The sequence below is a fragment of the Convolutriloba macropyga genome, chromosome 5 (genome assembly GCF_964194025.1).
Source record: "Convolutriloba macropyga chromosome 5, txConMacr16.3, whole genome shotgun sequence".
NCBI lineage: Eukaryota > Metazoa > Xenacoelomorpha > Acoela > Convolutidae > Convolutriloba > Convolutriloba macropyga.
The window spans coordinates 69,323,788-69,349,336 of NC_134472.1; the positions used below are offsets into that span (position 1 = coordinate 69,323,788).

The following is a 25,549-nucleotide window of genomic DNA, read 5'->3' on the forward strand; positions in this document are numbered from 1 at the left end:
TTTCACTATTCAAACGCAAACGATGCGTATTTGGTTTATCCGGTTTGGAACTATGCTAACATTTGCTTTGATAAGACTTCGTGGGTCCATTTGTTTAATTTCAAAAAAGAGGTTAAATTTGTGCAACTTAGCTGCGGTGTAATTATCTTGAATAGAAAGTCCTAATTACGCGCTTTCTAAAGAGCCTACATACACACACTTTCTCCGCTTATAACTAACTATACTCAATGTCATGTTCGCTACAAAAAAGATAGAGTTTTTTGCGTTCTGGACTAGATAAAATGTTGTTGCAATCTATATGATTTGATCAATTTGTATTTTGTAAAGAAAATAGTGCGTTCAGTTTTCATAATAATTTCAAAAGTCTTGACGATTCAAATTGCGTGTCAGTAATTAGAGATAATTCACAATTTTAACTCCTTGAAACTGAAAAGCAGAAGATAAAAATTGGTTTCCATTTGCAAAAATTTACCAAAAATTTTTTGTAAAAATTTTGAAAATATGGTTGTTGATTTAGCAATTAAAAGTGAGGTCTTTTCCATTAGCCCCGGCAGCCTAGTGATCAAACAATATATGGCACTTCACCCCCAATTACCGTAAATATACCATACTGGGGGGATGTAAAGGGTAAGACACAAAAAGTTAAAATAGATAGATCCTGAAAAAAGATATGCACGTAATAAGCCGGGAAGGAGGTGAGGTCATGAAATGTCCCAACCCGGGTCGAGGTTTGGGTTTGAAATTTCGAAAAAAATGTGGTGAAATGCGGTGAATAAAAATAATTTTCACCGTGTATTTCAGTTTCAGTAATCGTTGGAAAGCAAATGCGGTGAATTTTTGTAAGAAATGCGGTGAATTTTGCGGTGATATTTTGTAGGAAATGCGGTGAATTTTTGTAAGAAATGCGGTGAAATGTGGTAAATTTTTTTCACCGCATTCACCGCATTTCTTACATTAACTTGCCACAAAAATCGGCGGTGATTTTTTGTAAGAACCAAAGGCTGTAAATATCGCGGTGAAATTTCATAAGAAATGCAATGATATGCGGTGAAATGTTTTTTTCACCGCAATCACCGCATTTCTTACCAAAATTCACCGCATTCACCTCATTTCTTACAAAATTTCACCCAAAAACCTCGACCCGGGAAACGGAGTACTTACGACAAGAATATATGGATCGTGATGATATTTCCATGGGTTCCAAAGTATATCAGGATAGCCAAAAGGATCCCTATAGAGTCGTGGATCCATCCAGGCATTGGAGCATAGAAGACCTCTCTCCAGTCTTCCGTTTCCTCCTCCCCAGTGGTGATCACAGTTCCAGATGAACTCACGCTTGATGTCATCCCTGGCCATTCGGTAGACAGACTGAACTCTGACATAGATTCGTTCAAGGTCACGGCGGCCATTTTGTACACCCTAGTCGAGATCAGAAGGATACTTTGCAAACAAAATTTATCTTGCAAGATCTTGCAATAGAGGATCTTGCAATAGAAGATCTTGCAATAAAGGATCTTGCAATAAAGGATCTTGCGATAAACTTTGTATCGATTGGCGCAGTTACTTAAGTCAGTGATAATTAATCGATATCTGTACCCAAAATAAATAAAGTTTAAATTTTTAAATTAAATAAATTTATAATCAGTTCTTGACTCAAAATAGTAGTCGGATAAAGAAACGAGCTGTTCGAATTGATAATGGTCAGCAGCCTAGATTAATGTTTTCAAAGTTATTGGAAAAACCTTCTCCGGATTTTTCAATATCCAAAGTGACAAAATCAAATAATTAATTTCCATTTTTTATTATTATTATTAGAAATCAAATTGAATATAAAAGGAAGTTTTTAGTATCATAATTATTAAATTTTCATTTTTCACGGCTCTTGAGATCAATCAGATGACAATGGTTTTGTTTCTCATGGTTGTTTACAAACAATTGTTTTTTGTATATTTATTTAGTTTGCTGAATAAGACATTGACTCGATTTGATTTAATTATTCGGCTTTTTATTATATTCAACTTGGTCTCAATGAGGTAGTTCCTTGAAAAATTTTTGAAATTTACATTAATTTTTTAAATAGCAAGTCCTCTAAACAGGAGTGCATCTCGTGTGAACAGAATTAAGGACAAAAAAATCAGGAAATAATGAGTTTTCTTAGAAATTACAAATCACTTCCTTTGAAGAGAGTAAATTTCTCCAGAAATCAGTTTGAAGCTAAACATAGATGTGAGAATTAACTGTGTTCTCGCTCAATTATTAACGCGTTAGTGAGGAGACAAAGAAGATAAATGCCCTTGCATTTGCGTCGGTAATTTGTCCGTTGACGTTTTTACAGAGAAAAAAATGCGCGTAAATTTGTTTTTGTTACAAAAGATTAAAGTTAACCAGCGACTGTAATTTAGCCATTAATTTTTTTTTGCTTTGTCAAGTTGAAAAATTTTCAATTAGATATGGTGATGTTCTAGCTAAGGCAGTAATTCTGCAGCCGCACGTATTAAATGGACATAAGCATCCAAATAAATATGAAAACTTAAAAATATAGATTTGCTAAATGAAAAACAATTGAGTAAAAACTGAAGACTGAAGTAAAACAGAACAGACAGAAATCAGAAACAGCGGATAGATATACTCATCGCAAACTAATAATTCAAAGTGAAGTCAATCGTATGTAAAGTCGAAATGCAACATCAATGGGCCGTCTCAGAAACTCTTTAGGTACTCCTTGCCGAATTGTTTGTTGTTTAGTTTCTTCTGAGTGACCAAAATTTTCATAAACAAGCTGATCTTTGTAATAAAATTTGATACCAAAATTCTGAGGCCAAGGAAAAGATTTTGAAGCTATCTGTGCTTTTTTGGCAGTTTCTTGCCAAGTTAGTGTGCATCACAGGCAATTCATGTACAAGAAATATCGTTAAACCAATAGTCGAGCCGGAAAAGAAAAATTGAAATAATAATACAGCTGCAATTTGTTATTCTAATTCAGGCTGATTCCGTGAAGAATTTTCAACATTACGGTAATTAAATTTTCAGATAACATATGTTGTTTAAGCAAGAATAGAACCGACATGAACTCTGTTTAAAAATTCTTTCTTATGATAAATAAGAGCAAAAAGATGTCAGAGCCCTATGTTTGGTAATGAATAAAAAATTCATCATTTTAGAAAGGTTTAGCATCTCATTTAGATACGTTTTGTCGAGTCAATAAACGGGGTCATAGAAGTTTTAAGCGTAATCATATTTGACTAACCAAAACAACTTTTAAAAAATTTGTCGCGATGTCTTACCAAAATTTTATGAAAAAACCAAAATCGTACTTAAAAGGAATAATTATTCTACTATGAAAATGCAACAGCAAGAACTTTCGGAAGAGCACATGATAACTTTGGTCACTGGGAACAAGTTGAAATTCTGAATTGTAATATGAATAACATATTCAAAACAAAGCACTAAACGCATGCCAAGTCAACTAAAAATTTAAAAAAGCTGATTTCAAGTTTTTATGCTCTCATGTATGTTTTTAGTGATATATTTTTTCAGTAAAATGGAGAATAACGCACGTTTGTTTTTCAAGATTTACACATCGAAAAATTTCTCCACATAATATGAGGACAAAATTTGTTAAAACTAGTGGAATAGAAAAATAACGATGGTTCTCGGCAGTCCCACTTTCAAATTTTTTTTTGAAAAATTTTGAAAATTGTTGAGATGTAGGTTTTCTAAAATCTAAAACGCAATGAAGCACGCTCATTGAATCAATTTTGTCTCAAACATTTTCCTGGATTATCAAAAAATTTGCTTTGTTGTAGTACAGATGTACAATAATAAAGTGGGCGAGTTCTTTTATTTTTGACAATTTTTAAAAAATTGATCTTCAAAAACAGCAAACCTGAAGCGACAGTTTTTATAAAACTGTAAAGATTTTGTAAAACTATAAAAGAAAATTGTATTATTTTTCTTGATATTGAATGACGATTTTTTAAACGGGTCTGAGTAATTCTTTAAAGCGTTCAACTCCCCCAGACCAATGTATTACCTTTTTAAAGATTTTCAGTTTCTGCTGGAAATTTTGAAAATTTCTGGGAAACATGCTACAAAGCTAAAAAGTAAAAAAATCTTTTTCAATTGTTTCTATGCTTTTCTAAAATTGATAGCGACATCTTATTGCAAAAAGTTTTCTTTCAAAAACGTATCATAAATTAGATTAAAAATTTAAACAAATTTTAAGGAAACCGATCTAGATTTATTCGGTTTCTTCTTACAATTTCTTCTCTTGAATTAACAATTTGACTATTAAAAGGGGGTTATAATTAGTTCCAATTATTTCAGTAAAATTAGTTTCAATTTCCCAACAAGATTTTTTGTTGTTATTTGGGCAACACAAGAAATAATGCTTTTGCTTTAATTTATCTAACTCTATCACTACTTTGCTCACAGACTAAATTTGCTCCAATCAGATAGAAATCCTCAAATTAAATTTCAATTTTATTCAAAAGAAAATTTCCAATTTAAAAAAAATTATGATCGTTGTATGTTTAGTAAGTTTCCGTAATATCCATATATGGAGTTCTGTGATTGGCAATTTTTTTTATGGTTGTTGGTGGTCAATCCGGGAACTTTTTAGTGTCATTTGTGTTATCCTAATATTTAACCCTAATATGAAATCTTTCTTAATACTGAAAAACTTAGTGTCTTGCAGAAATTTGAAAATATGTACTTTTTAATAATAAAAAAGAACTAAAATCTCACTCACCCTGTTTCACAACGAACAGTTCAAATTATGTTAATTTCCTATAATTGGAGGAAAGAGCGGGAAATGTATTTTTAAAATGTTGAATTATCTGAATTAGTTTGCCCAGTTTCAAAGTTCTAGGCTCCGCCAATGTTGCAGCCCGTAAATGAATTGGTCTGGTGAATTCGAGTTTCATGTTTCTTCTGTCAATTTGATAAATAGCGGTTTTAAGAAAGTATACAGCATAATAGATTTATTAAACAGCTTCATTTGAAACTAAAAGAGTGAAAAATGAAATACTGCAGACACCGAAAAAAAAGGTTTCTTTGACAAGCCATTGTGATCATAAAGAATACGAACTTTCGAATCTGCTCTTGGAATATTCATTTGCCTTGATTGTGTTTATTGCACCTTATTAAGTTTTATCAATAAATATATCTTTAAAGTTATTGCGATAATATGCTTCTCATTCGTTTCTGATAATGAATTAACTATAACGCCATGATATCTATTTTTTCTGTAGTGCTTAGATTCTTTCCCAAACAACGTTTGGTTTCCTCGGGTTTTGTCAATTATACAACGCTATATGTAAATAGTCATAATTATTGATTCTCCTAATTTAATTAGGAGCCGAAAATTTATCAAATGGTTCAATAGGAACGCAAGTCTAACGTGATCTTTTAAACTCCTTCCACAAAGATGTCGTTTCAAAAACTTTGACTTCTAGTCAGACCATCTTCGTGATTCGTGATTTTGCTTGATGTTTTAACCTCCAGATATACTATTGATGACCCTTATTCACAGCGTTTTTCTAGCGGTTACTTTCTAATCAGACCATCTCACAAAAAAGTGCTCCCTGCTCAGACCTTAAAAAAACTCATTGAGTTTTGTTAACTACAGTTAACGATTTTTTACCAGAACTTTCACGCAAAAACCACAATCATATCTGCTTGGAATTTCAAAAAAAGTTACGACATTACGACATATTACACTATGGTAATAAAAAGCTACGTACAGCAGAATTTGTGCTCCTTAAGCGTTGTTTCTACTCAAACTTTTACACTTTCCGCTAATGTGAGCAAACGCCTTGGATTCCGTTTCAGACTATTTCCGTTTTCTTCTTTTACACAGAAAATCTTTTCAAGCTGCTTTGCTATTTCTTTGTTTGCCATTCTATTGCAATTTGAAATACAAAACATGTTTGACTTTTAAACGATTTTTTGCCAATTAGAATTAGGCTGCTTTTCAAACAGATAGATTTATTTTGCTTTACAATTCAGGCATAAAATATTAACAAAGATTTTAAAATTTACGAACTTTTATGAACCAAAGCAATCCTAAAAAATTTCTGATGTCAAGTAAAAACACGCATGCTTTGCTCATAAAGGCTAATGACAAAAATTTTGTGGGGAGCGTGAACGGGAGTTAAACATACACGACAGGATGCAGAAACATAGCCGCCAGTAATTTATAATATTTTTGGGATCAAATACAAAAGCATCTGAGTTTAAAATTATGATATAGGGGACAGAGAAAACGAAAGTGTTATAAAACGTAAAACTGTTTTAAACTTTCAGAAAAGACATCTCCTCCCGCTAGAATGTTTTTTCAAAACTTTGACCTCTAGTCAGACAATCTTCGTGATTTTGCTCGGTAATTGAACCTCGAAGTAAACTTTGATGACCTTTGATTCCACCGTTTTTCCAGCGGTTGCTTTCTAATCAAACGATATCACAAAGTTTTACCTGCTGAAAAAAATTTTTCATTGAGTTTTGCGAAGTAGCCTTAACAATTTCTCTCTAGAGCATTGAAGCGAAAACAACAACCATGCCTGGTCGAAATCTCATAATTCAAAAAAATGACATAACGACTTACAAAAACTATTGTACTAAAAACTAAGTACAGCAGATTTTGTGCTCTTTAAGTCTTATTTCTGATCAAAACGTTTATATTTTGCGCTGATGTGTGAAAAAACGTGCATTTGTGAAATTTTAAACCAGATTTACGCTTTAAACTGTTTTTCTAAAATTTCTCCTTTACACAGAAAGTATCGTTAAGCTGCTTTGTTCTTTCTCTGTTTGCCATGCTGCTGCAATTCAAAATTTACTATTCTCACGGACCAAATAGAAAATAACTCAGCTCAAAATATCGATCTAGTATAAAACGTGCGTTGCCGAAAAAGTAACAGGCTCAAGACATCTCGAACAATAAAAAAAATTGTGCAAGTTCTTCGAATAAATGGAGCAAGGCTTCATTCTGAAAAACACTTCGATTGCGGGCAACCAATCACTTACGTTGTGGTGTACAATACAATACAAGTATATGGACAGAAACTGTTTTTCAGATTCTAAAGGTTCTAAATTACTATGAATTATTAAAACATTACAAAGAAAAATCGCCCTTTCAAGACTATATTTTTCAATAAGATAACGCTCAAGTGCATAAATCCAAGATTGTCAGCAATTTTTTCAAACAATAAGAGCGGTTGATTTTGAAGGGTCAGCAAATAGCACCAATCTGAATCCAATTGAAAACTTATAGACAATTACGAAAACAGAAATTTCTTTGGGAAAATTTGGAAATTTGGGAAGCGGCCAATTTTGAAAAAAAAACCCAATTTAATAAGTTTTTTTAGTTTTTCAAGATGCGAATGATGATTTTGGCGTGTACATTGAGGACATGGATTAAAAATTATTAGACAAAATAAGAATAGAAGCAAATACGATAATACAATAGCCTAATTCACTAGCCCTGAAGAAATTGATTGATCAAGAATAGTTTACCTAAAGCAATGACGAAACTGCGTGAACATTTATTTGATGTTGATTTTTTTTATAAAACGGTTACTTTCTAATCAGACCATCTCACAAAAAAGTGCTCCCTGCTCAGACCTTAAAAAAACTCATTGAGTTTTGTTAACTACAGTTAACGATTTTTTACCAGAACTTTCACGCAAAAACCACAATCATATCTGCTTGGAATTTCAAAAAAAGTTACGACATTACGACATATTACACTATGGTAATAAAAAGCTACGTACAGCAGAATTTGTGCTCCTTAAGCGTTGTTTCTACTCAAACTTTTACACTTTCCGCTAATGTGAGCAAACGCCTTGGATTCCGTTTCAGACTATTTCCGTTTTCTTCTCTTACACAGAAAATCTTTTCAAGCTGCTTTGCTATTTCTTTGTTTGCCATTCTATTGCAATTTGAAATACAAAACATGTTTGACTTTTAAACGATTTTTTGCCAATTAGAATTAGGCTGCTTTTCAAACAGATAGATTTATTTTGCTTTACAATTCAGGCATAAAATATTAACAAAGATTTTAAAATTTACGAACTTTTATGAACCAAAGCAATCCTAAAAAATTTCTGATGTCAAGTAAAAACACGCATGCTTTGCTCATAAAGGCTAATGACAAAAATTTTGTGGGGAGCGTGAACGGGAGTTAAACATACACGACAGGATGCAGAAACATAGCCGCCAGTAATTTATAATATTTTTGGGATCAAATACAAAAGCATCTGAGTTTAAAATTGCGATATAGGGGACAGAGAAAACGAAAGTGTTATAAAACGTAAAACTGTTTTAAACTTTCAGAAAAGACATCTCCTCCCGCTAGAATTTTTTTTCAAAACTTTGACCTCTAGTCAGACAATCTTCGTGATTTTGCTCGGTAATTGAACCTCGAAGTAAACTTTGATGACCTTTGATTCCACCGTTTTTCCAGCGGTTGCTTTCTAATCAAACGATATCACAAAATTTTACCTGCTGAAAAAAATTTTTCATTGAGTTTTGCGAAGTAGCCTTAACAATTTCTCTCTAGAGCATTGAAGCGAAAACAACAACCATGCCTGGTCGAAATCTCATAATTCAAAAAAATGACATAACGACTTACAAAAACTATTGTACTAAAAACTAAGTACAGCAGAATTTGTGCTCTTTAAGTCTTATTTCTGATCAAAACGTTTATATTTTGCGCTGATGTGTGAAAAAACGTGCATTTGTGAAATTTTAAACCAGATTTACGCTTTAAACTGTTTTTCTAAAATTTCTCCTTTACACAGAAAGTATCGTTAAGCTGCTTTGTTCTTTCTCTGTTTGCCATGCTGCTGCAATTCAAAATTTACTATTCTCACGGACCAAATAGAAAATAACTCAGCTCAAAATATCGATCTAGTATAAAACGTGCGTTGCCGAAAAAGTAACAGGCTCAAGACATCTCGAACAATAAAAAAAATTGTGCAAGTTCTTCGAATAAATGGAGCAAGGCTTCATTCTGAAAAACACTTCGATTGCGGGCAACCAATCACTTACGTTGTGGTGTACAATACAATACAAGTATATGGACAGAAACTGTTTTTCAGATTCTAAAGGTTCTAAATTACTATGAATTATTAAAACATTACAAAGAAAAATCGCCCTTTCAAGACTATATTTTTCAATAAGATAACGCTCAAGTGCATAAATCCAAGATTGTCAGCAATTTTTTCAAACAATAAGAGCGGTTGATTTTGAAGGGTCAGCAAATAGCACCAATCTGAATCCAATTGAAAACTTATAGACAATTACGAAAACAGAAATTTCTTTGGGAAAATTTGGAAATTTGGGAAGCGGCCAATTTTGAAAAAAAACCCAATTTAATAAGTTTTTTTAGTTTTTCAAGATGCGAATGATGATTTTGGCGTGTACATTGAGGACATGGATTAAAAATTATTAGACAAAATAAGAATAGAAGCAAATACGATAATACAATAGCCTAATTCACTAGCCCTGAAGAAATTGATTGATCAAGAATAGTTTACCTAAAGCAATGACGAAACTGCGTGAACATTTATTTGATGTTGATTTTTTTATAAAACGGTTACTTTCTAATCAGACCATCTCACAAAAAAGTGCTCCCTGCTCAGACCTTAAAAAAACTCATTGAGTTTTGTTAACTACAGTTAACGATTTTTTACCAGAACTTTCACGCAAAAACCACAATCATATCTGCTTGGAATTTCAAAAAAAGTTACGACATTACGACATATTACACTATGGTAATAAAAAGCTACGTACAGCAGAATTTTTGCTCCTTAAGCGTTGTTTCTACTCAAACTTTTACACTTTCCGCTAATGTGAGCAAACGCCTTGGATTCCGTTTCAGACTATTTCCGTTTTCTTCTCTTACACAGAAAATCTTTTCAAGCTGCTTTGCTATTTCTTTGTTTGCCATTCTATTGCAATTTGAAATACAAAACATGTTTGACTTTTAAACGATTTTTTGCCAATTAGAATTAGGCTGCTTTTCAAACAGATAGATTTATTTTGCTTTACAATTCAGGCATAAAATATTAACAAAGATTTTAAAATTTACGAACTTTTATGAACCAAAGCAATCCTAAAAAATTTCTGATGTCAAGTAAAAACACGCATGCTTTGCTCATAAAGGCTAATGACAAAAATTTTGTGGGGAGCGTGAACGGGAGTTAAACATACACGACAGGATGCAGAAACATAGCCGCCAGTAATTTATAATATTTTTGGGATCAAATACAAAAGCATCTGAGTTTAAAATTGCGATATAGGGGACAGAGAAAACGAAAGTGTTATAAAACGTAAAACTGTTTTAAACTTTCAGAAAAGACATCTCCTCCCGCTAGAATGTTTTTTCAAAACTTTGACCTCTAGTCAGACAATCTTCGTGATTTTGCTCGGTAATTGAACCTCGAAGTAAACTTTGATGACCTTTGATTCCACCGTTTTTCCAGCGGTTGCTTTCTAATCAAACGATATCACAAAATTTTACCTGCTGAAAAAAATTTTTCATTGAGTTTTGCGAATTAGCCTTAACAATTTCTCTCTAGAGCATTGAAGCGAAAACAACAACCATGCCTGGTCGAAATCTCATAATTCAAAAAAATGACATAACGACTTACAAAAACTATTGTACTAAAAACTAAGTACAGCAGATTTTGTGCTCTTTAAGTCTTATTTCTGATCAAAACGTTTATATTTTGCGCTGATGTGTGAAAAAACGTGAATTTGTGAAATTTTAAACCAGATTTACGCTTTAAACTGTTTTTCTAAAATTTCTCCTTTACACAGAAAGTATCGTTAAGCTGCTTTGTTCTTTCTCTGTTTGCCATGCTGCTGCAATTCAAAATTTACTATTCTCACGGACCAAATAGAAAATAACTCAGCTCAAAATATCGATCTAGTATAAAACGTGCGTTGCCGAAAAAGTAACAGGCTCAAGACATCTCGAACAATAAAAAAAATTGTGCGAGTTCTTCGAATAAATGGAGCAAGGCTTCATTCTCAAAAACACTTCGATTGCGGGCAACCAATCACTTACGTTGTGCTGTACAATACAATACAAGTATATGGACAGAAACTGTTTTTCAGATTCTAAAGGTTCTAAATTACTATGAATTATTAAAACATTACAAAGAAAAATTGCCCTTTCAAGACTATTTTTCAATAAGATAACGCTCAAGTGCATAAATCCAAGATTGTCAGCAATTTTTTCAAACAATAAGAGCGGTTGATTTTGAAGGGTCAGCAAATAGCACCAATCTGAATCCAATTGAAAACTTATAGACAATTACGAAAACCGAAATTTCTTTGGGAAAATTTGGAAATTTGGGAAAACTTCCGGAAATTCTACTTTCATGTTAGAAACTTGTATGAAAACAATACAAACCGTCATGGAAGAGAAATTTGTTTTTTTTTTATAAAAAGTTTTTCATCATTGAACAGCCTTAAGAAGTAATACAGAAAAGTTTTGTCAAACAATAAAACTTGAATGATCAAATTATGAAAAACTCGTTCCAAAATATTTCTTAGAAAAAACCTTTGAGCACTGAAAAGTAAAAGTTTCCGTTTTTTGGAAATGAAATTCGAGTTTTCCAGGCAAGTTAATCTGATCTTCATTCAACGAATTTGTGTATCAATCCATTGAAGAGGTGTAGTCATAAAACTTCATAGTTCAGAAAAAATAGTAACAGGATGTTAGGGCGTCAGATTTGTTTAGATCTGCTTAACTTGTGCCTAATAATTGAATCAAATTACTAGTTCAACCAAATGACAATCTTCAGGTTTCAAATTTTTTTGAAGTGCTCAGAGCGAATGACAGCTGAATCTCAGATGTCAATTAGTTGAGTTCGGGAATGCTACATTGAAGGAAGAATTTTGTCTTTACATGTCGAAACAAATGTTTTCCTATATTGATCGAAGGGCGGGTGGGGTGAAGTGGCTTGAAATAAGTTTATACCACTAGCTATTTTGGATATCAATATCTTTGATTATTGGTAACCAATTTTATTGATTACAATAACCAATTTTTCATTGTGACCTAGCTAGTTAAATTTTAGAAGTGAATTAAATTTATTGCAGTCATTGCTGTTATTTTCTCAATTTTTGTCAGTTCTCTGTGGCTTTATCTGATCTGAAGTTTCAAAAAAAAACTTTTTGAATAATTCAATTTTAAAATTGCTTCGTTTTTTATGCTTACCTTAAGCTGAAATCATTTCAAAAGTATTCACAATATGTAAACTTTACCTCGCAACAACTTCCCAGAATTCCCAATTTGCAAAGTATAAAATCAGTAGAGGTAATGGGATTAAACAGCAATGTTGTTAATTGCCCAAAAGAAATTCAAAATTTGAAACTGCCCAAAATCGCATCGCGTGAAATCTCTGGTCCGGTGAATTTGAATTTCAAATGTTTCATTTTGAAATGTAAAGCCTCATTTTGATGCAAATTCAGTGAAAGATAAAATATTTTCAATTATTTTAATTGAACTGAATGAATTAGTGCAAAATTGGCTCGAGGCTTTTCTGCATATTTAAGATTTTTTTTTCATAAATAGATGCGAATCTTGAATTATAAGAGACTAGTTTAAAACTATTCATGGATGCTAAAAAACTCAGTTTTTGAGCGATTTGAAACGATAAGAAGGATGTTGGGTTAATTTGCTTCAAATTGAAATGAGGGGTCGGAAATTGAATAGAAAAATTGGCTAATGGTAACAACGAAATTTTGGGTTACTTGGAAATGATTTCCAGGAAATTGAACTCCATTGGGGTCATTGCTCTTCAAATGTTTGTTTATTGCAAAATATTTTTACATTTACGTTTTAAAATATGTTAGATTCAGCGAAATAATAAGGGCTACAGGGAAAGGGGAGGATGTGGGGGTACTGTTGAGTGCAATTTAAAGCTGCTAAGTTGGGGTAAATAGGGCGTGAACGAAATTGAGGGTCAGGGTTACTCATGCTGTTTGTTACAAAAACCAGGAAATTGAAACAGCGTGGCGGCCAATTTTGAAAAAAAAAAACCAATTTAATAAGTTTTTTTACTTTTTCAAGATGCGAATGATGATTTTGGCGTGTACATTGAGGACATGGATTAAAAACTATTAGACAAAATAAGAATAGAAGCAAAGACGATAATACAATAGCCTAATTCACTAGCCCTGAAGAAATTGATTGATCAAGAATATTTTACCTAAAGCAATGACGAAACTGCGTGAACAATTATTTGATGTTGATTTTTTTTATAAAACGATGTTGATAAAAAATGATCTGTAGTTTGTGGGTCAACGATGCGTAATGCAATTTTTAAAATAAATAACGCAAATTGACTACTAATGTTGAGCGAGCCAAAAAGCTGAGTTTCTGACGACTTTAATTCTGAAGAAATTGATTTGAAAAGCTCAGTGAGTAAAAATAAATTTTGTGAAAATACAACTTCACAATTATTTTTTTTTACTCATTGAGGTTTCCAAATCATATTTTCAGAATTGAAGACCTCAGAAATGCAGTTTTTATGCTTTTTCAACAATATTAGTCAGAAGAAGTGAAATAGAATAGAAAGGAATAGATTAAATTTGCTATTCCTGTACAATAATCAAATTCAGTTATTTGTCCAGAAAGAATAAAAGTGGGCCACGTATAAATTAAAAAAAACGAGAATTCTTAGTTTGATCTAGGATGCCCCCTATCAGACCACAAAAAGAGTTATTCAGAAAACAAGGCTTATTGTGAGAACGTTTGTTGAATGAATGACTTGATTACTGAAAAAACTAGTGAAGGACAATTCAATGCGGTTTCAATTCCCATCGCATTGAATGAAGATCAACATTCCCTCCTAAAAAAGCGATAATAAAATCATATTTTTAAAAATTTCTTTTAAAAATAGAATTTGATTTTTTTGAGGGCGTTCCAGACAACAAACTTGTGGTATCAAATTTAAGATCTTTGTGTCTGATTCAGCTAAGATGAGAAACAACTGTTAACCAGATTAACTGATCAAATAGCAAAATTAGACAATGAATTGCCTTTTTTGACGAAAAATTTTGCTAATAATTCGGTTTTTGATTCCGTTAAATTCATTTTTAAGATCTTGGTGTCTGAATTCAACTGAGCAGAGATACTCTTGTTTCAAATAAACCCTGCAAACTGGAAATTTACATAGCAAACTGCCCAGTAGAAGAGCAGTTTCAGTAGCATCTCGGTTTCAAATTCTCCGAAAATTTGTTTTAGTCGATTGAAGAATGATAGAAATTTCAAGTTGAACATTCTTTAACCATGGCTAAAAAGCTTACAGAGAAAACTGTCACAATTTTCTAAACTGTTTCAAAACTGTTACTGCTACAATTTGTCGGCTTTATTCAAACAGGGGAGGACTTATCAATTTGATGATCCTATTATGAAAATCATGAACCAGCGATTCTATTACCTGCATAAAACTATGGAACATCGGTGAGTTGAACAGATTTTACGCGGTAATCAGTTTACTGCTGTTAACGGAGAAATGGCAAAAGTCTCTCTAAACTTTTTGGTACAAACTACTTTTTACTTTTCTAAAGTTTTTCAAGCTGGTAAATTTTTATCTACTTTTAGTAGACTCAAATGAAAATTACAGGTAATGGAAATTGAAATTTTGGTGAGAACAATGTTCAAAAGCCGACAATTTACTACAAAAATTTTCAATTCGAAATGAGTGTATTTCAAAAGTTTAAGTAGAGTTATCAAAAACACTATTTAAAACATGTTTTGGGTTAATTTTCCGATGTTTCGCCAACGTTTCCACAATTCTTGTTCGCTTCTGATCGTTTCATGCCTTTCCTGATCGATATGCAATTGTGGTGAAACTTGATAATTGAACCCTGATAATTAATAAGTCAAAGGAAAACAGCTGCAACTGGTGGATATAGTAAAAAGAAACAAGGAGGCTCGGTAATGTGCGTTTTCATATAAAGTTCCGACCCCGCCCATCCACATTTTCGGCATAAATGTCTACCAAATGATACCAAATGAGGAACAGATAGAAAACCCCAAAAAATTAAAGTAATTAAAAAAACGTGTATGAACAAAAAAAGTAAGTGGAGTAACAAATGAGGCATTAGATTGATGAGATCAGCTATAATTAAGAAAGCAAATCAAGACGAATAACAAAATCAAACAACAATAACAACAAACATTAATTACACTCAAAATTTAATGACCGTTTTAAAAAAATATATTAACAAGGTCAAAATAGCGTCGAACAAAACTGCAACTAAACAAAATAAATTGTACTTCACTAGAAACGATATGGACCAGTTTATAGAAAGGTTCGGTAAGAATTGGACAAAAAAACAATAACAGAAAAGTTAAAAATTGGCTTATATTTTTTAAAATCAAAAAACTTCAAAGTAATGAAATTCATTAGACAGCAATTGAAAAGAACCATCTTGTTTATGATCAAATACGCATCTAAAGGAGATCATTAAGACCTACCAAAACGAATAACGGAGTCAACAAACAAAAATTTAATTAAAAGGTGCGAAAAACCCCCGTCGAAGCCACTAAATTCATGAAATTTTTAGAGAACATCAGATTTCGGACACTTGCACCTTCCCTCGACAACAATAATGTCATATGTGACCTGTATTAAACGATAATAGGTAACAAATAGACAGAAAAGAACAAAAAAGTCATAATGATTTTTTTTGAAAATAATTGTTTTCAAAGTCATGAAAGCCTCAGCTATCTACTCAAATCAGAGTATACACTCTTTTTTTCCTCCATAAAAAAGCAAAGAAATCTATCGTTATCTAGAACGTTTTAAACGACTATAAAGACAACGTAAAATTGACAGCTAAAAACAAATGTAAGTAAAAAATTATTTAAATTCTAGAAAGGAGTGTCGAAGCCGTTAAAACCATATTATTTGCTTTCAAAAGTTTTTTATGTTCATTTATGTTATATTTTGAACGTCAATAAAGTTATATATGAGCTGTTATTATTGTGATAACGACAAAAAAGAGAAAAAACCGCGAAAAAAAGGCCAATGCCTAAAAATAAAAAATGGTGAAATCTAGTAGTCTCAAGGCCAGAGAACCACAATTTAACGCGTAGAACCGCAAAAAAAGATTAAATTTTAATTCAGCAGACAGAGGAGGAAGAAAAAGCTCTCTTTCGTTGCGGACAAAAAGCCACAAGTTGACCGCAAGAGCTATTAAGAGAAAAATAGTGACAAAGTTCGATCAGCCATTGTTTATTTAAAACTCGAAAAAAAAATTTAAAAAAAAAATCAAATTGATCACAAACTTACGAAAAAAGGAACTAGATACTTTAATGTGGAACTTCTTTGAAAACCATTTTGACCTATCAACAGTGAGCTCTGATTTGAATGGTTCTGTTCTTTAAGCAATTTAAAAAGGACCGAATTATTTTAAAAAGAAATCTGACTGATGAAAATCGAACTTTTATCGTAACAGTCAAAGACTGGACCACAACCAGCACTGATATTGCTGTTTGTCCATTAAGAAGACTCAAGTGTTCCGAATTTCATAGATCTAGATAATTTGTTAGTTAAAGATAAAAAAAATATTGCGTTTTTGACAATCAAAGTGTAAAGATAGCAAAAAAACGGGCAAAAATTTAATTCCAGACTACTCTCAATGGAAGTGAAAGTAGAAATATCTCCCTTTGTAGGTTACAATTTTTGTGTTAGTTGTTTTTGGGTGTGTAATTTCGGCAAATTTAATCAAAGTGGACTAAAGAAGTCTATTTCCAGCAATTTTTGACGGAAAAGCCTGAATTTTGAAATATTTAGCCAAAATTTTATCCAAAAAATTAAACCTAAATAGTCAAGAATAATTATCCAAAAAAATCAAACCAAAATATTCAACACTAAGTTTTTGTCTTTAAAAAAATTAACAGTACTATTGTTAACAATTTTTACACAAATTAGCAAAATTGTCGAAATTTTAGGTAGAAATTCAGGAAAATTTGAATAAAAATAACGCAAATAGGTCTAATATTCACAAAAATTTACGATACCCTTCTCTAGAAAACTGAATTCAAAATTTTTTTAATTCTATATTCTACGCTGGACGGGCTTTTTAGTGATACCACACACAAGTCTCTACGATGAATACATCGCTCGGTCAAAATTGTCTGAACAAAAAAACCCATTTGAGTATATAGTTCCTCCCCGCTCAAGAGGGGTCGGAACGATAAATATGAAAAATGATTTTTCTATTCTAATTGTCACAGCGCGTTGTAATTTGGTGTTTAGTTTTATTGTTCCGACCCCTTTGAGGGGGGAGGAACTATATACTCAAATGGGTTTATTTTTTTGTTCCGTGAATTTTCGCCGCTCGACATATTCATCGTAGAGAGTTGAGACTGGTATCATTAGAAAGCTCGTCCAGCGTAGAATATGGAATTAAAAAGATTTTTTTAATTTTCGTTTTCTACAGGGAGTTATCGAGGTTTAAACTTATGAGAAAAGAAGAGTGAACTTCACGTTGTTTTTATTCACATTTTCCGGAATTTTTGCCTAAATTTTCGTCAATATTTCTAAAATTTGTTTTAATTTTTAAGAATAGTGTCGTTGATTTTATTTATGAAGACGAACAAGCATTGTTGATTGTTTTGATTTTTTTTGTTCAAAAAATCTGGATAAACATTTCAAAATTTAGCCTTTTTCATCAAAAACAGCACGAAATAAGCTACTTTAGTCCCCTTTGATTAAATTTGCCGACAGTGCATCCCCAAACAACACTCATACAACCTTTGTAGACTCACAGGGGGGGCTATTTCCACTTCAGAGTCCGCTGAGAGTGCACTGTAGTTAAAACTTTGCCGTTTTTTGCTAACTTTACTCGTTGATTATCAAAAATGCAGAATTTATTTTGAGATTTCAACTAACAAATTATCTATATCTACAACATTCGAAAAATCAATTGTTCCTAATGGACAATAAGTATTAGCAGGGCTAGTTTTGGGCCATTCTTGGACTGTTATAATCCAAAAAAAATTGGGTTGTAATCAGTCGGTCTTTTTTTTTTTTTAAAAAAAGACTTTTTTTAATAATAAAGAACAGAACATATCAAGTCAAAGCTCAGGAGTGATAGGTCCAACCAATTCGCTTGCTAAGCAGCTCCAAGCTAATGCATTTAGTTTTTTAATTGAAAGTTTATGGTCGTTCTTTTTTTAAAAATAATTGACTTTTCAATAAGTAATGGCTTAATTAATTTTTCCTCTATTTTTTTCTTAAATTGTTCATCTTCCAGCTTAGTGTCAGCAAAGAAAGACTGCTTCTTCTTTCTTGATTTAACATTTATTCGCGGCTGCAGTTTTAAGCCTGAAGTTATTGTTTTCTGGCTTTGATACTACAAGATTTCAGAATTTTGTTTGTTTTGATATTTGCCAGTTTTTCACGTTTTCTTATTTTGTCACATTATCACATTATTGACAGTTCTCATGTCACCTTATTAGCATTCAGAAGAAGGTACAATTGAACATATTAAACGCCTGAAAGATATACATCTTCGTTTTAGCGGCCTCGACGCCTCTCTCTTGCAGAAATCAATTGAATTTTTTAATTTTGTCTCTAACTGTCATTTATACTTTGTCGTTTCGGTCGTATGAAATTTCCTGTACAGTGATAACTTTCATTGGCTTTTCTTGGAAGAACAGAAGAACCGATATTCTGATATTAGTAGATAGCTGATGGCTTTCATGACTTTGAAAACAATCGTTTTCCAAAATTAAAAAAAAAAACTTTAAACTTCGCAATTTTGTTCTTTTTGTTTCTTTTTGTTACCTAATCTCGTTAGTTAATTACAGGTCAAATATGACATTATGGGTGTCAAGGGAATAAAAGGGATTGGTGTCCCAAAATCTTTTTTTAAAGAATTTGTTATGACCTTACTGGCTTCGAGACGGGTTTTTCACAAAAAAAAGTAAATTAATTTGATGTTTGTCATATTTGACGTTCTTTTTGTAGATGCAAGAAATATTCTGGATAATTACAGGTCTCGAGGGCTTCCTTTTCATGAATAAACGACCCTATTTAAATAGCTCTTTTTGTAATTAATGCCTTTCATGACATTGAATGTAATTTTGTTTCGAAAAAAAAAAATAAAAGTATTACATACTTTAGCACTTCGCTTTTTTGTCTACTTGTTACCTAGTCTTACTAATGAATGGCCACGTAATACATTATAGCTGTTTGAAGAAGGCGCAATCAAATATATTTTGACTGCCAAAATTTGGCTTGACGGTTTTGACAGCGTTTTCTGGCAAGTTTCAATTGAAATTTTGTTTGTTCTTTGTTGTTCTTTTCAATCGCTTTAAAAATTGAAGAAGGACAGGTCATAATGCCCTTCTATAGAAGCAGTGGTAATCGTAAATTTATGGTAATATTAATTGATTCCTAATGGTATTTATTACTTTGAAGTTAACTGTTTCAAAAAAATAAGTTAATTTTTTTACTTTACTGTTTTTGTTCTTTCTTGTATAATTGTTAACAAACCTTTTTATGGACTGATCGCATATGTTTTCTGGTGATTTATAAGTTATTTTTGTTTAGTTTTAGGTTTATCTGACGGTATGTTGACTTTGTTATTAAATTTAGTTTTTAAGAGGGACATAAATTTTTTGATGTAATTAATGTTTGTTGTTGTTGTTGTTTGATTTTGCTGTTCGTCTTGACTCGCTTTCTTAATATTGACATTTTATAGCAATCTAATGCATCAATTTTTACTCCACTGAGTTATTTGCTTTGGAGGCTATCTTATCGTTCATACAAAATTTTTTTGAAAAAGACTTGGGCTTTTTTGGGATTCGCAAAAAATAATTTTTGGGTTTTTCTATCTGTTCCTCATTTGGTAGACAATTATGCCAAAATTGTGGATGGACGGGGTCGGAACCTTATGTGCCATCGCTCATTACCGAGCCGCCTTGTTTATATAGCATCTTTTAGAAAAGTTTAGCTTATAAAACGACATTTATTGTACTTAAACAAAAGAAATAGTCGACAGCTTATAAAACGACAGCTTATAATAAATGCTGTCGACAGCTTATAAAACTACAGCATTTATTATAAAACGGCAGCAGTAATCGTCCATATAAAATTGAATAACCCATCGGTAACGTACTTTGACATAGTTTCCGCTTTATCTATTTTCGTTTAAATTTTCTTCAACCTTAAATATGCTCACTACAATCCCTAAGTTCGTAGAAGGAATTTTCTGATCAGCAGAAGGAGTGATTAGCCAGGAGCGCCAAAATTTTCGATAGATAACGACGTTGATACATTAATTTGAGTAACATATACAGAAGAGCTAATTCTAGGATTTTCAGGTGCGAAATAAGGAGAGAGTCGTAAGCGAGACAATTCCGAAGAACCGCTCTGGTTATATTGAAATTGAATTCTTCGCTATACTGATGACAGGATTGCAATTACAGATTGATATGACCAAGATCTGATGTTAATTGTTGAATGGAATGACATGGAAACATTTCCTGATAAACCTAAAGCAAGCTGCGACCTAGGGACCATCATCTTGATCAAAATTTAATTAGCATTTACTTTCTAACCACTGGGCCGACTCGTGCCGTATTTCGATAGTTGTTAGAGTATATAATGGGAGAAATAATATTAAAGTTCTTTATTACGGGGCGGCAAAGCAACATGACTCGGTCTCATTTCGACGTAGAAGCAAAAATAAAGGAACTTGATGGACTTCGAATCTCACCAAAGTGGCAATTTTTTCGGGCGAGACTATTTCGATCCCGACTCAAGAATTAACTAACCATTCACCAAGCCCAGCGGTTTCGTTCTAAATTTAATCAGTTAAATTTAGAAGAATCTCTTGTTCAACACAAGATTCTTCGGCAACAATCAAGTGAACAAATAGCCAAGGAAACTGATCGACAGGCAAACAAATAATCAAAACAAAATGGTTCGACCGAACTGATTTGAGCCAAGTTTTGAAATCAGGTAGGAATAGGTAGGTTTTGAATAGGTAGGAATAGATTTGCCCAATATAGATTAGAAAGACATTAAATTCATTGTAAAGATTCGTTAGATCCTGACGATTTGAAGCAAAATCCGAGTTTTGAACCCCCGAAGCTTGATCGTGCTGATTTTCCACTAGCTGACAAAGATTTGTTGCATTAATATGCCTGTCTAAGAAAGTCATAAGCTGAAATGGATAAAAGCATGAAATGAGTTTTTGTTTTATAGTAACGGTCTTACAATCGCTTACAGCCTTTTGTAAAAGGTGAAAAACTTTTTTGGGGAATTTCAGGCCAGTCATGTTTTTAATAGTCGGTTGCTACGTAATGACAATTGGCTAACAAGAGCATCGTTTATCAGCGAGAAAGTTAACTCAGAAAATCTGAACCTAAGCATCAAAATTTTTCCCTGAATCTTTTTTTCAGACTCCTTTATGAGGTCTCCGTGGTTTACCAGTTAATGAGATGCACTCTTTGGTAATCCCTCCGGGCAGTTTATATCGGAACAATTTTTTTTGATAAACCGTTGCTAATTAATATTTCAATTCCAATTTTTTGCTGACGAGTAAAATGAGTGTTCTGTGGGATCATTGTTCTCACCAGGCACAAGATCAAATTGAGGGGAACGCAAAATCATGTTTGCAAGATCAAAAACACTAACTTACTGGCCTTAAAATATTTTTTCCCAATTTGGCTGGCATTGGGACGTTAATTACCCCTGCTTGGCTACCATTGAAAATCCAGTTACGTTAAGTAGTTGTGGTTAATTGGAATTTAAATAGACAGGCAGCTGCTACATTACAGAATGCTCTTTATATCACTTAGGAACAACCTAAAGTTAAATAAGTTCGAGCAATCCTGTTTTTCACAAACTAACCAATCAAGATTTTAAAAATTCAAAAACAAAACTAAGACCCCATAGTTAACCAAATCAGCAAGACGAAAAATATGCCTCTAAAAACATGACGAAGATCTCAAAACATAACCCACTAACGTCGGGCAAATTGTTCTCAAACGACCGACGAGCGGATGGGTCTACCAGTAGCTAGTCACGGTTTAGTGAGGCTAGCTTCTGCTTAACTGAAGGATCGTAAGGTGAGCGCAGCGGGGGTGGTTACACCGCAGCGCAGCGAGGGGGGAAGGCGGTGGGACAATGGGGGGGGGGGGACTGTTTAAAACGGTCTCCAAAAGCAGTCTACATAAGTGTAAAACAGTCTCCAAAACAGTTTCTGTGAATTGCCTACTTAAGGAAAAGTGAACTGATAAGATCTACGAGAACTTAGTGCCCACTGGGTGCTATGTCTTCATCCTGATTATGAGAACGAAAAGTCTAATGGGTCAGAGGAAAACTCGGTCAGGATTATTACAATTGCTACAAACTTTGTTTGAGAGCAATTAATAATGATCTCCTAAAATGTGCTGGTTAAGTCATTTATGATAAAAAACATTTCTACTCTAATTCGGCGTTAATAAGGGTAGCAGATGATGACATCACGCCACATAACAGCAGCTGACGTCCGGCATCAACAAAAGAGTTAAGGAGAGAGAGAGAGAGAGAGAGAATGAGAGACAAAACTTAAACAAGAGAGAGAAAGAAATCTCAACCGTCAAAGAGAGAAAGAGATAGGCAGGAATATTTTCAATGATGAGATTCGAATCTTCCACTTCCAGTTATTTAGCCTTGTTAATAATCAAATAAAAAAAAAAATCGGAAAGTGCAAAACTTAAAAAAAATCCCAGATTTTGCAATGACAAATGTTCAAACCACTTTTTGCCTCTGGGTTTCTTTTTCATTTACAACATATGCCAGACTTAAATAAATAGTTGGCCAGTAATGATCGTTAAACTCAGAAAAGGACAAAAATTTTCAAAAAATTTGTAAACAATCGCAAATTTTAAAAAATCTTCAAAACTTGTGATATTAATCTGTTCACAACCATTTGACTGTTTCAAGAGATTATCGAATATTCCTATTTCAAGCCTTAAACAGTTTCACTAGCTCAAAATGATCAAAAAACTGGGAAGATGATAATTTTCTGAAAACATAAAATAAAAAATCAAAAAACTGCTAAAACTCGAGTCATTAAAATATTGTTAACAATTCCATCAGCTCTAGAAATTATGCAGCAGTTTAGTATTTAACCTTGGAGGAGGTCTCCGGGCCACTGGTGCCGGAAAAAATCAAAAGAGTTCAAAAAAAAGCAAGTATTTTTTTAAAAATTGCTCAAATTCCTGATGTTAAAATCTTGAAGAACCTTCCATTAAATCTAGAAATTATGCAGTAACCTATAATCAAACCCTAGCTTAACCATTGTAAGCACTTGACGGACTACTAAACGCAACTAAGGACTTCTAATGAAAATTAATGACCGCTCGGCTCTACCTGTTTATCCCATTTTAAAGGCCAAAAATTGTCGATTAGGTCAGACAAAAAATCGGTCCCAAAGGATTAAAAAACATAGCTGGCAGATTGCCAGAAATTAGCCGCAATAGCTTCGTAGATCTGCAGTCTCAAACAAAACAGTAAAAAGACAAAAAAAAGTATTTTTCATTGAAGGCTGAGAACGTTATATTTTGATTAAAAATCTGCATAAGTTACTGTCGCCTCTATTAGTTGCTCTCAAATAAACTTCAATTAGAGTGACACACATTCACTTGACCTTATCTTTTTGAATAAAAAGTAAATAAAAGTCAAATTCAAAGTGAGGAAGTCATTTTTGAGTGAGGAAAGTCACGTGTGACTAAAAATTTAATCACGCGAATGGACAAAAAACTCGCTTCACTAAGAGCAAAAAATGACGTCGCACACGCACTTCAGTTGAAATTGCATGAACGAATGAAAAAGCAGATTTGAAGTGGTCGTGACATCATATGGTCGCAACAAAAATTTTGACGACGAGATAAAAAGATCGAGAGAAGGACAATAATAGCCCCAGCTATCGCTGTGCGGCTATTAAACAAGACTGACAGGACTAATACAATTGCTACAAACTTCGTTTGCGAACAATTAATTACCCTCATTTTGAAATCAAATTTTAAGCACTGATGTCCTTTGAGTAACAGACTTATAAATATCAAAATTGCCTGAACTTGGATTTCAGACTTTGCAGAAATTCATTCTAATGATTGCGGTTGGTTATGCAAGATTAAAAATTTATCATACCATTGGCTTAAACACAAAAGCAGACAAATGACGTCATGCATACAGATTCAGAAGTACGCTGGTAGAAGCAACCGGGAAAAGTTGCGCTTTGGAGCGTGTTCAAATGTTAACAAAAAAAGCAAAAAGGACGAGCTGAAAAATACAACTACTGAACACAATTTTAATTAACTTAAGAGTGAGAAAGCAAAAAACTAAACTTAGAATTGACAAGTAATGGATTGAAAAAGAAAACCATTCAGAAAAAAACCACAATAAAAACTCGAAAACAAAAAAAACTTGTCAAACCACCTTACGTGGACAAAAACCCAAAATCTATATAGCGTGTTCAACATCGTTTTCTCGCTCTACATCAATATTAGAATGATGAAGCACCACGCCGCAAACTGCTCGCGTTTCTGCTCCACTACATTGTTCGGTGTTATCACAATAATCACTGCAATGTGACTCAAAAAATCATCAAAATATGATCATATCTGGAAAAAAACGAACATGGGACCATTACTAGCCTCCCAATGGCTTCGCAGTTAATGAAGAACAATTATTGCGGTCTGTGCCTCCGTAGACAAATAAACTTCAATTTCTGAAGGCGTCAGACTCTAGCTTCTACCATTTAGTCCTCTTTTTATGAGAAGCTCAGTACCTTTTCAGAAACTTTTTAGGCGACGGGCTCGGATTAGAGTGAGGGCTTGACCCCAGTATGGTGGACCCGCTAACAATCTGGTTTTTGAGGACAAAAGTCAAACATAACCGACTATACGTCGGAAGCATTGCTCTCGAACGACTAGTGGGGGCTCTAATCAATTGCAGCCTGCTTCAGTCGGAGTGGGAGGCCTAAATGGGACTAAGAAGTTTAATAGTGGGCTTCAAATAACCACATTATAGGTTAAAATATACCACTTTTAAGATTTAGAGTGAAAAATGGCACCAGCTTAGGCGCACTTTTCATTTGACTTTTAGTATTAAATTGCCGCCAATTGAGTTCAGCTACTTGAAATTGTGATGAGGGAATTTTAGAACACGCGAAACGCAAAAAGTCAAGGGTGTAAAAGTCACTCGAAAAGTCAGAACGGTCAAGCGAAAATTTTGCATAAAAAAGACACGTTTACAATAATTGCTTCTCTACGAGAGCAATTAAACGGTCGGATGAAAAGTGTAGTACTAGCATGACTAATATAGTTGCTACAAACTTCATTTTAGAGCAATTTAACGAGAGGGCTGATTCTATATTGGTAGGTTCCACATTCCACAGCAGGTTCCATTATTTTACCTGAAAACACCGTACCTGTTCAAAACAACGTACCGATTCAGCCAACGCTTGCTTAATTCTTATTGGGATGCAGCAACATTCTAAAAGAATACCAAAGCATATT

At 33.0% G+C, this 25,549-nt stretch overlaps 2 protein-coding genes across 7 annotated transcripts in view; both read right to left on the reverse strand.

Annotated features, from left to right (window-relative positions):
* LOC142339590 (membrane-associated protein Hem-like) overlaps window positions 1–7,358 on the reverse strand; it is a 479,910-nt gene extending 472,552 nt beyond the window's left edge. For all 4 annotated transcript variants that reach the window (XM_075389734.1, XM_075389735.1, XM_075389732.1 and 1 more), the window contains exon 1: window positions 7,346–7,358. The gene's annotated coding sequence lies outside the window, so the exon portion shown is untranslated. The remainder of the gene's footprint in view (window positions 1–7,345) is intronic.
* LOC142339593 (rhodopsin-like) overlaps window positions 1–25,442 on the reverse strand; it is a 67,725-nt gene extending 42,283 nt beyond the window's left edge. The window contains exons 1-2 of one of the 3 annotated variants that reach the window (XM_075389740.1): window positions 25,367–25,442; window positions 1,162–1,419 (exon numbers count right to left, since the gene is read on the reverse strand). In XM_075389740.1, the coding sequence (XP_075245855.1) occupies window positions 1,162–1,419; window positions 25,367–25,371 (263 nt within the window). In that variant the 5' untranslated portion in view covers window positions 25,372–25,442. Of the gene's footprint in view, window positions 1–1,161; window positions 1,420–12,229; window positions 12,593–25,366 lie in introns of those variants that run through there. The other 2 variants (XM_075389741.1, XM_075389742.1) reach the window with 2 other exon arrangements.
* Between the last annotated feature and the right edge of the window lie 107 nt (window positions 25,443–25,549).